Source organism: Cottoperca gobio, chromosome 5, assembly GCF_900634415.1.
Source record: "Cottoperca gobio chromosome 5, fCotGob3.1, whole genome shotgun sequence".
In the NCBI taxonomy this organism is placed as follows: domain Eukaryota; kingdom Metazoa; phylum Chordata; class Actinopteri; order Perciformes; family Bovichtidae; genus Cottoperca; species Cottoperca gobio.
The window spans coordinates 7,430,337-7,442,632 of record NC_041359.1 but is presented as its reverse complement, the minus strand read 5'-3'; the positions used below and the strand labels follow the sequence as shown (position 1 = coordinate 7,442,632).

Genomic DNA, 12,296 nt, shown 5'->3' with positions numbered 1-12,296 from the left:
GTATTCTGCTGATGTTTGTGATTCCCTGCTTTTTCCTATCAAGCCACCATCAGGTTCACATTTGTGGTATTGAGTGACATTTCTTGTAAACTATTGGATGGATTGCAATAAAATGTGGTACAGACATGCATCAGTATGAATTTAAATCACTTTGGTCATTCCCGGACTTTCTTATCCAACACCATCTGGTCTATATTTAAGTTAGACTTTTTCCCAAATGTTCAATGTATGTTTCTCTGGGTTAATATGTTGAAATCACCCACCAATGTCAATGAGACACAAACCCAAGGCAGCCGGGAACAGGTAGTCCAGATGGACTGAAACGACACGACCTCGCCAGAGTCAGAGCCTCGACTGCAGGGCGAATATTATATCAGGTCACAGATGGAAACCAGACTCTGCTCTATATGGACCGATTATCTGCTTATTCTAAGTCAATTGAAGCGAGAGCTGCATTTCAATGATTGATAAATTGTGGAAAGTTCAAAATGTGACAAATAAATTAGTCAGCCAGACGAAATAGGTCTACAGCTTAACTACGATCACTTGAAATGTCATCCTTCTTACTCAAGTCATAAATAGTAGATGTAAGTGAAACTGTATAAAAGGGTGATTTTTCAGCCTTGTGGAGGTTGTCACTCAATGTTTTACTCCATTCCTTCAATTTCATGCAGTTTTAATAATGTGGGTGAATCAGACATGTTAGTATTGGACTCTACATTATGTAACAAGTACATTTTGGTTCAATCCTGTTCCTGTCTGACATTATCCTGTAGCCCATGTTCTATTTTAAAAACTAAATGTCTTAATGACTATGCTCTTAATGAAACAAGGATTCATTTTCATTTTTCCTCAGGGCGTACTAGGAGATAGGAACTACATTCTACTGTAGCACTAGGAACAGTGACAAGCACACATGTAAACAGTGTTCTGGCATAAATGCGTACTGCACTGTACGTATACAAGCTTGTTTTCAAATTTCCATGTGATTAGAGAGAACACACTTATTTATTTGCTCAGTTATTGAATCTTTTTCCAGCTCCATGATGTGGGGAACATAATTACCCGGCAAAACTACATCACCTGGTCCTCGCAGACTCCACCAGAGTGGAACATTAGCTCAATCAATGTCAATTATTTCCCAGTCTCCATTATTGCACTGCCAGGAGTGGGCAGAATTTTAATCCTCACTCTGCAATTGCTTTAGCTACATGAGTTTTGGGCTTTTCGTCATGATTAGAAACATGACTGAACATTAAGCCCAATGGCATTCAACAAGTTGAGGAAAAATGATAATGGGTTTGTCGCTCAACAAAGTGCAGCCCGGTGATGGAGATCAGTAGCAGTGGCAGTTTTACAGTCTCTGATAGCAAATAGAGCCTTGTCTCTACTTGTCACGTACAAAGAAGCACTGCATGTCAACTGCTGTACATGCAGGGTCAGAGACACACAGGTGAAAGTATTGTGTAAATGTGTCATGTAAATGTTAAAAGAAGGACTGTGAAAACAGGAGGCATTAGTTCTTCTGATCAGTTCCTTCATCAGGAAGCGGCTTGACACTTTCTGCAACAAACAATGAAGCATATCTAATCAGAAGACAACCTACGGTAGGATTGGATTTAATAGCATTTTATTGAATTCAAATCCAGTTTCAAATCCTCTTATCCCATCTAAATCCTTCTGGAATATGTTTATTAAATATAATTAGGTTTAGCTTTCCAACCCTTGGAAGTAACTACAGTTGAACATATTTAAATCAAAGATCTGTAATCACCATGTGTTGACTGATTAGGCATGAAATGTTAATTAATTGGATCTGGCACATTGAAGTACCTGCTTACTTCTAAGCCCTATTTTTCACAAACTCCTTGCTCTGAATACTAGAGGTCCCAATGCAGAACTATTACATTTTCCCGGTTAAAATATTAATATGATGTGTATACATTTCTCCTGAAATTGACGTGAGGAAGCCACTTTCTTGCTGAACTACAAAAACATATATTTTTTTCTTCCTTGCCTAGCAGGGCTTCTGTAAAAGAAAAAGGTTAAGAGATTTGTTGTCCAAAATTGGAGCCCAACACATAAAAACCAAACAACAAATGCAGCAGCATAAAATGATACCATCACATAGCCAGAACCTCACTCAACCTTAACACCTTCCACCTCTGGAAAGTTCTTTTTCAACAGAGGTTAAGCTGGGCAATGGTCAGGAGGCATTTTAGTGATAAGTACCCAGTGGGTCAGCGCTCCCAACGTTGTGCCCTTGTGTTTAAGTATTCCATCGTTACCTTTGTCAGGGCTAAAGGATGCGGATGTCCGGCCAGGGCTAGCTTCACGGTGGTCTCCCAGATGTGCGGGTCATGGAGCCCCCGGGCCGTCACCATGAACTGGACGGGCTCTGACAGGTTGGCCAGCTCCTGCTCGGCATACAGCGACCCATCAGGCCTCACGCTGAAGTTGGGGTCGCTGCTGACAAAGCCCACCTCTCTGCTGCGCTGACAATCCTCGAACTTCACTGCAGAGACGGACAGAAAGGGGAGAGGGGAGGGGTACAGAGTTAAAGAGCCGCACAGTGAGATTTACTTGCCGAGGTGTTCGCAAATCCTTGACACATCTGGCAGGTTTAAGATTAACCTGCATCCATCAAGACTTATCTTGAAATATCTCATCCCTTCCACTGTCGCTTTTGATTCCCCGCTTTGACGTCTTTGGCAAAACAAACTGCTTATCTGTTTCTGAACCGGAGTACACAGGGGGCCACCTAATTCTTTTTCACATCATTGTTCTCACAAACTAGACGGATAGCGATGTTAAAACAGCATTTCCCTCAGCTTCTCCAGGAAAAGCATGAAGAGAAGGTCTAAAGCACATTAGGCTGACTGGCCCGATTGCGTTCCATGCTTTGCTGCCAGGCCATGGAGCATCGACTTGAATGACATTTGGAGGGTTCTGCCTGACTGAGACAAAAGAATGGGAGCTTGGAGGACTCTTGTGTTTGCACACACACACACACACACACACACACACACACACACACACACACACACACACACACACACACACACACACACACACACAAACGTATTCTGTTTTTTTCCAGAGTAATGTAAGTGTAAGAGCAGTATGGAAGGATGGTTTGGGTGTAGCTGGTCATAGGGAGATGGTGTTGAGCTCCTGAGTGCATCAGAGCAGATTCTCCAGAGACAGCTGACATGAATATACCATTACACCACACAAAACACAGCAGAAACCAACAGACTCAGACACGACTATTCCAAAAATGCTTTCTTTCCATTGCCAAATTTAATCAAAAGTCAATGCTTCATTATCCCATGACTCACAGCATGACGCAATGGCATGAGAATGACTGATTTGTTGTTTTCAACGTGTCTTTTATGTTAGCACACACACACACACACACACACACACACACACACACACACACACACACACACACACACACAAGTGCTCTGATCTTATCTCACAAACTCTGGCTGCTGATAATAAGACAAATTGATTTCATAAATCACCCAGGGAACAGATCGCCTGTTATGAGCTTTGGCAGCTTGATTTTTCAAAAAAATCCAGCGTGAAGAGTTCTGCACAGTATCAAGCCATCTATTTAATTTATTGCCCAGCTTCCTGTCAAAAGCAGCACACAAAACAACAGGCTAATAAAGCCTGTGATCTCGTCGGCCACTGCGGCTTTGCGTCGCACAAACAAGGCTGCTTGTTTTCAACCTCTGAGTAATTGCACGGGTAATGGGAAGGATGGTAAACAGAGTTTTGACTATGTGCGCATCTGTCTGCGTTGGCAAATGCAATCCATATTGTCATTAAAAAAATACAGCCCAGTGGAGAACAATCCTTATGTGAGTGATGAGCTTTGTGTGTAAAATGATTGCCTTACTTTGGGGATCATTTATCAAGGCGGGAGGGGGGACGATCTAACATCAGGTTGTGACAATGTGACACAGGCCTGCTTGAATTGTCCGCAGATGAATTGTGATGGCAGGCATGTATTATGTAAATGACTTCAATTAGCTTGAACTGAGCAGGCTAATTGTTGTCACTTAGACAGGTCTCTTGTGGTGCAGCTGGAGAAGTGAGGCTTAAGGACACGCGCACTGCGAAGCGCTGCTTTTGAATGCGTGCTAGTGTGTCCCTGCCTGTGTGTGCATACGCGTAGGAGTGAGTTCAAACCACAGCTAGTTGGAGAATGTCTATCCTCAGCTGGTGTATATATTAATCTGGATGTTAATTCTACAATAGCAAGGTCTCCGAGGGTCAGTGTGTTGTCCTGTGTGCCGCGGCGGTGCCAGTTGGCATGGGAACACACACATGTGCAGGTCTATGAGGCGCTGCCATAGAGCGGCATTGTTGGAGGAATGTATTTGATTTTCTGTGAGGGCACCGGGCCACCTCTCAGTTTACCATTCACCGCCTACTAGTGTATAGCCGCAGGGGGGGCAGGACCATAATCCTGATTCCTAACACATCTTAGTGTGAAGATATTCATAAATGTTTTGCTGCTCATTAAAAATCCTGTTCACAAAGCACATTAAAATCAGTTGGTGGGATCTGATCTGCCACGCAGTTAAATGGAGATGAAAGCAGCAGAATGAGAGACGAGATACTGATAGAGAAACTGTGCATGTGTGCGTCTGAGAGAGAGAGAGAGAGAGAGAGAGAAAGAGAGAGAGAGAGAGAGAGAGAGAGAGAGAGAGAGACAGACAGAGAGTGAGAGAGAGAGAGACAGAGAAAGTGAGAGAGAGAGAGAGAGAGAGAGAGACAGACAGAGTGAGAGAGAGAGAGACAGAGAGAGTGAGAGAGAGAGAGAGAGAGAGAGACAGAGAGAGAGAGAGAGAGAGAGAGAGAGAGAGAGGAGAGAGAGAGAGAGAGAGAGAGAGAGAGAGAGAGAGAGAGAGAGAGAGACAGAGAGTGAGAGAGAGAGACAGAGAGAGTGAGAGAGAGAGAGAGAGAGAGAGAGAGAGACAGACAGAGAGAGAGAGAGAGCGAGAGAGAGACAGACAGAGAGTGAGAGAGAGAGAGACAGAGAGAGTGAGAGAGAGAGAGAGAGACAGAGAGAGAGAGAGAGAGAGAGAGAGAGAGAGAGACAGAGAGTGAGAGAGAGAGAGACAGAGAGAGTGTGAGAGAGAGAGAGAGAGACAGACAGAGAGAGAGAGAGAGACAGACAGAGAGTGAGAGAGAGAGAGAGACAGAGAGAGTGAGAGAGAGAGAGAGAGATGGTAGGATAAAAGGAGAAAGCGGTAGAAAACACTTACAGAAAAAAGAGATGGAGGTAAATTACAAAATATATAAAATAAAACTGTAATTAGAAAAATCTTCTGAGCCTTCAAAAGAAAAGAAAAATCTGTTGTTTTAAAACAAGAGGAGCTAATATGCAAACGTAGCAATGCCAATTATTCATTGCTGTCACATCATAATGGAAACAGAACCAGTGAATGAAGACTAACACTGTTGATAACTAATCTTTGCTTATTTGTTGTAATTGTTCTCCAGTGCGTGTAATTCGTTTTGTCATGTTACACTTGGCAAACCACGGCATGCCTTTGTACGAAAAATTGAACTTGAAATGAATAAATGAAGACGAGGCTTCTGGCTGACGGCCCTGAAGGTCAGTAAACTTCAAAGTCATCAATAAAAATAAAAATAAACAACCCACATATATATTTTACTGCAGGTTAAATCAATTCTGCCGCTGAACTTAAAATCATCACCTGGTCAGCTCATCTGGAGCGGGACTGAAGGGAAGAGACAGAGGGGCTGAGTGCAGGTCTGGCCTCTGGCTATGTGGGACAGCTGACTACATTCACTGCATCGTCTCTCTGCATTAACTACACACAGTTATTTTAAACCTGCCACTTTGTATGTCTTCTGTATGTTTTTATGAATGAAATTAAATAATGTCTCTCAGTCGTCACAGATACAAAGGTGGATCCATTCACCAGCAGTTCTTCTATGAATGTTTAAGGGTTAAAGGGGTAGTTTGGTAGCAGGCCCCCAGTATGGAGAAGCAGACAGAAATGCGAGCATGGGAACACAAGCAGTGTACCGATGTACTGATGACGGGGGCAGCAGCAAAATGTATGTAAGTGTATGCTGTATTAAGAATATTTTCACTGCTCTACCTTGCTAGTCAGTCCTTTCCGACGGGGAACTGAAGCTGTTGTATCCATTCTATGCTCTCTTCAAAGCCACCAGACTTCATTGACAAAAAGCTGTAATTTTACCTGCAGAACACAGAAGTTGCCTGTGTGTAGTTGCCTGGCTCGGTCAGATTATTGGTGTTATTGTGCAACTTTGGTGAATTTGAACTATCCCACCCTGTAACAACAAATTCTCACATAATAACACAACAAAACTCCCCAATTAAGGCAGCGGTAGACCAGCAAGTCCCATGTTCTGCAGGGTAGAATTACTGTTTGTTTTTTGTTTTTGAGTCTGGTGGCTTGAAAAGAGCATAGATAACAGCTTCAGGTGACTAAAATACATTTTGATGCTGCTCCCAGTTATATCAGTACATTGTTTTCTGCTTCCGTGCTGGTACTGCTGTCCGTTTCTATATCTAATCTGTCAGGGCGAAGAAGACTGTCAAGAAAACGCACTCACTTTTCATGACCTCTCTGCAGCCCGAAGCTCGGGCGACTTTCTGAACGTATTCCATGCAAACAGCATGGACTGAAATGTGAATTAATGTGTTGAAATAATCTTTGCATAGTACTATAAAATACACATGGGGGAAGTGTGTGGCCATGGCTGATGCGCTGTATGGGAAGGCTGATAGTGTTGCTTCAAACTGCCATCTCAGCTGTTCAGAATCAGCAGTTTAAACTGTGTAAAAGTAGAGACAATTATTTTTGCCTGGCTGGTTATGGTAACAGCCTTCTGACTGAAGATAAATTGTGTCAATTGGATTCTCGGTCTATGAGTGTGTCATTGTGTGTGTGTCCATGTGCTTTGCCTTGGTTTCCAGGGAAAACATAAGGGCTATTAAAGGAATACTTCACAATGCAAACGGGATACTGTTTATGCTGAGATGTATTAAATACTAAGGTTTTAGTGAAAATGCATGTGTTTGGGAAGTAGAGAGCAGACGACTGGATAAAAGAGACTTGGATTAAACTGCACAAGTTGTGTGAGTTTGTAAACAAATGTTTAGATATAGTTTTGCGGTTGTTAAAGGCGGCTCCTATTTACTTAAATTCATTAAGACCTTTCTCAGTGTTTGGATTCTTTGGTCGCCGGAGAGGCATGCGAGAATAAAAAAAAATGTCTTCACAAATTCAATGTAACACCGGGTGAGTTATTGATACACAAATGATCATTGCGGGCTGAAGTATTTCTTTGAGCCACCAGCTCAAGTGTGTCCGAGTGTGTGTTTGCATTCAGTTCTTTTGTTTCGTAGCTTAGATAAGTGCAAATGTGTGTGTGTCGGTCTGCCTCTGTGTTCCTGTTTGAGCTTCTCTGAGTGTGTGTGTGTGTGTGTGTGTGTGTGTGTGTGTGTGTGTGTGTGTGTGTGTGTGTGTGTGTGTGTGTGCATGCTCCCGTGTTTGTGTGTCTCTGTGTGTCAGAGTGTGTTCTGTATATTTTAGTGCGTCCTGCCATCCACAGTGTTTGGCAGGCTGCTGAGGCTGGTGTCATTCTGCTCGGCTGCTCTTCTCTGGACTCGTACACGGCAGAGAACATGCTGTCCAACAGAGCGGCTACTGCAGGACAGACACGGCTAAAACAGAGCGGGCAAGCAGCCGTGACTGCCGACCACAAAGTCCTCCATGCACAGAGAGTGTGTATGAGAGAGAGAGAGAGAGAGAGAGAGAGAGAGAGAGAGAGAGAGGCTCATGCTCTTTGTCTCTTCCTGCTTGTAGACCCAGGACAATACCCTAGGGGAGGCCAAGGCCGCTCTTGTATGGAAACATTACATGTGCATAATGTAGTTGGCAGTTATTCGCTCTGCACAGCCTGCTTTGTGCATCCACACGGAGCCTGCCTCCCTCATCCCTCTGCCTCAGCCTACACCATGTTCACCTGTCGACCGCGCACGCCTCCCCTCTCTGCCATTCTCTCCTCTTCCTGTCACCGTCTCTCCGCCCGTCTCATCCACTTTCCCTGTTCTCCAATGTCACAGCTCAGCCGTCCTTGTTGCCTCATACTGTCCTTATGTCCTCCCTGTTCAACCCCCTCCCCCCCACCTGTCCTCCTCTATCTTCCGCTCCCTACACTCTTATTCCTTGCAGACTGAGGCACTTTCTCCCCAGAGCTGACCTGAGCCAACGGCCTAGACATAAAGAACGGGCACCCTGGTGGGTCAGTTATTACCTTAAAGTAAGCTGAGAGCGAAAGACTTAAAAGTGGTGCAAAAAAGAATTCACATAAAAGGTCAAGATTTGCAAGCATTTATACACTTGTTAACTGGTGTTAGAAGGGATTATGTGATTTTGCAGATCATTTTTACAACTTACATGGATCTTTTTATAGACCTGCTTTCATATACGTAACAACCTTTATTACTGTTCTTAGTGTCCTTTTTATGATTTTTGCTTTTATCCCGCATGTCTCACTTTGTATTTATCACTTCTGCTGATCATTTGATCTGTTTATTTAATGAAGTGATTTACTTTTTGTGATTTAAAAAAAGTGTATAAATAAAGATTATGATATCAGCTACAAGAGACGCCTGACAGCAAACACACTGCACATAATTGGGTTGATGCGGGACACAAAATATCCCCCTTTATGCACAGTTGTAAAGATAAGTGAAAGGTCTCACTGTGGCATACTTGGGAGAGATAATACCACGGGCGGAGTGTGTAAATAGGTCCAGACTGAGCATATGGAGCTCTTATTGTTAGGTGCTGTTCATCACAGTCGTGGCACTGTGCTAAGTAAACATTCCCTCTGGTATCCTGCTGCTTTCCTCAAGCCAGCGGGAAAATTAACGCCACCCACACAATTTGCAAATAACAGTATTATTTGCCTGCAGGCCGTGATAGACAGTCGCACGGAGCACAGTGAAGAATACGACTAAAATACAGAACACATCGAAGCTGTAAAGAGTGCTGCAATATCTCAGTGTGACTTCAGTTTCAACTTTGTGTGCACATAAATTGATAGCTCATCATTAATTGCCCATTTTAATCGTAGTTTTAATTTTCTATAATTAAAAATGGCAGATCTGATTTCACTCACCAGTTTAAATGAATGTCACTCACAATAAGCTGAATTACTGTTTTAATGCTAAACTTCATCACAAATTACACAAAAAAACCTTAATTTGCAGACTAAGGGATAAGATCCTTTGCTTTATCCAGAATCAGCTTTTCAGCAGCTGCCTTGTTTCCAGCTTGACTGCCAGGCTTTTTTTTAAAATGTTCTCATTGTGTAACCAAAAGGTTTTGATGAATTTAAACAATCTACAAAAGTGCATGCGATCCTCCAGTCTAAGTCTAAACATGAAGAGAGACTAAATGTACAAGGTTTGTCTCCTGAAAGTGACATTATAGCAGCTACCCAAGAGACATTACACTTGAAATATTCTTTCAACCTACGAGAGGCAAAAGAAATGAGAAAAGTTTACACCTTTCAGTGGGCGGTGAATTAGCTGCAGTGGAGCCGGCATGATTGGCAAGTAAAGATGTAAAAATCTGTTTTCAGATGTCGTGATTTATCACAACTAAAGTGCACCGTCTTGCGGATCTGTAGTCAAACCCGAGGCCCCCCATGCGGTACATCCACAACCCTTGAAACTCTTTTGAAATACAGCCCACTGTGCCCCCACAGGAATGCTCATAACTAATTCAATTTACATGCTGCTGTTTTTAAAACACTGCAGGTACAATGTGACTTTCCTGAAAAGGCTTTTTTTTTTTTTTTGCCGCAGTTGGAAATGAATTTCTCTGCCTCTGCAGTTCTCTGTTTTAACAAAAGCCCACACAGTTCCCTCTGACAGCTCGCTCTCACAAAAGGAAACCACTGCGACTCAAGTGTGTGTGTGTGTGTGTGTGTGTGTGTGTGTGTGTGTGTGTGTGTGTGTGTGTGTCGCCGTGTGTGCTCATGCGTGCGAGGGACCCAGAGTGAGAGAATTAAAAAGACAGAGAGACAGAGAGAGAAGAGGGACATTGGAGTAGGAGTGTGTGACACCGGCTCTTTGCATATACAATTATTACAGCTGATGCATAAATGGCTATGGTTGTCATCGACTCCCTGCGTTCCCATGGGTGTGTGTGCGTATGCGTGGGAGAGAAGGTGTTGTCAACCTGCATTTGTGTGCGTCAGTGCTCATGTTTCACCTTTCTAAACACCACACGCTTGTTATCTGGTGCACTTGTGGTGCTGAAGGAAACCATGTCACATTGTTAGTGTACTGTTATATCTATATCCACCCACACTGCCCCCGCGCCATTGCACCTTTGTTTTCCTTCTGTCCTTCTTTGTGCAGGTCCATACCTGTAAAAGAAGGCCCTGCAAGCCTGTCAGGATACAGCAAGTCTTTTCACTGCAAATCTAGCTGTAATGTATCCACATATACAGGATGTTGTGAGGGCCATATGCAACAAGACAAGGTTGTCACAATGGATTATAAAGATTTCCTCACAGATATTGAATATTATCTGCACACCTCACCTGCACATCACACAGTAAGCTTTGCTCCACATTATAGCTTGAATGTAGTTACAGTGCTGCTGCACTCGCTGTCCGCGTGAGCGTTTCGGTTTTGCACGTGGCTGGCCCTCCCTCTTATCTCCGCATTAGCCTCCTCTCATGGGCACGGGCATGAGGAGGCTTGAGGAATGAGAAAGGGGAAAGAGGCAAGATAAAGAGGGGGAGTGGGAGCAAAGCAGAGCGGATGCAATTAAAAGACTGGGTCACAGATCGCAGTGCCAGGCATCAGTGTGATTAATACACCATCATTCAGCCCGGGAGCTTTTTCTCCTCTCTGTGTGGAGTGTGTGTGTGTGTGTGTGTGTGTGTGTGTGTGTGTGTGTGTGTGTGTGTGTGTGTGTGTGTGTGTGTGTGCGTGCGTGGTAGGGGGCTTTGTTTGTGAATCTTCTGAGCATACCGCAGGTCAGGAGTCCTGGTGGCCTGAACAAGCAGGTCCTAAGAAATGATCTGTCCCTGTCAGACATCTTTTCAGTTTGTTCAGGAGACAAAATATTTTTATTTTTCATTCTACATATTACAACAAGAGAAAACATGAAAGGGAGATATGTGAGCAGATATTTTTCAATTACCAAGCAGTGGATTCAAAACTTTTTAAAAGAATAATCATTTGTAAGTAGACAATCTTTAAATATACTGCATACAAAGTGTTGTTAAACTTCACACAGGTTTGCTCTGTTGTGAACTTTAACAAACACCCACTATCTTTGATTTCTTTGTTGCATGACTTTTGGCTCACCATCTCCTCTGCAGCAACCCATTAATTTGAGACCACGCAAAGTCAGTGAAACATGGCTCCACATCAATAATGCCTTGAAAGTTCCCCCAATTGAGCTGGTGGCCCCAGATACAGTCTTATGGTAATGAGAAATGTTTTATTTTTGAAACACGGCGAGCTGCGCAAACATATCAACCGATTCTTTCTCTTATTTCTTTCTTTCGGCTCCCACTCACCAGACCTTGCCTTCAAGGCTTCCCCTTCAATTTAGCGCGAGCAGAGAAGGATCCGCGCTTTATCACAGCAATATCTTTTTTAAGGAGATGAAGTGAAGAAACTGCCTCAAGGCTACACACTGTCTGTTATCTCCCTGTACAATACAATAATTTCACATAGCCCAGAGCGAGGTGGTTGGACCACAGCTGGGCCAAGTGACAAAGAGGCGAATGTGAGCAAACTAGGGCCAAGGATCAGGGGACAAAGGGGACTTCCATATTCGTGACTCTCACTCAACCGTATAATGATTGTGATTGTAATGAAAACCCATTATTCTCAAGTGTTTTCTTTCTAGTGTGACTCACATTGCCCCTACTACACTGCACACATGCACAGAACAAACTCTTAGATAATGTTAGGCTTTTATCATAATAACTGACAGTTAAATATGTTCTGGCCAGGTGAGGAAATGAGTTACAGTACACAAGGCAGTGCCCAGACTGTGTCCAGTGTTTATGAGTGCAGCACCTCTTAGCTGGTTATTTTTAGCTGCTCTTGATTACCCTGGAGACTGGCCATAATAAATAATACAAGACTAAAACCAGGCTTCCTCCCCCTGCCCCTCCTCCCCATTCGCAGAGAAAGTGAAGGTACAAGGTAATCAGCTTTTAATTTTCTCCCC

The 12,296-nt window shown here is 43.4% G+C and overlaps 1 protein-coding gene across 1 annotated transcript in view; it reads right to left on the bottom strand.

The window, feature by feature from the left end:
• LOC115008342 (cadherin-4-like) overlaps positions 1–12,296 on the bottom strand; it is a 207,244-nt gene that overhangs the window by 69,835 nt on the left and 125,113 nt on the right. Inside the window, 1 exon segment of the mRNA XM_029431890.1 lies at positions 2,289–2,515. Within this exon segment, the coding sequence (XP_029287750.1) occupies positions 2,289–2,515 (227 nt within the window).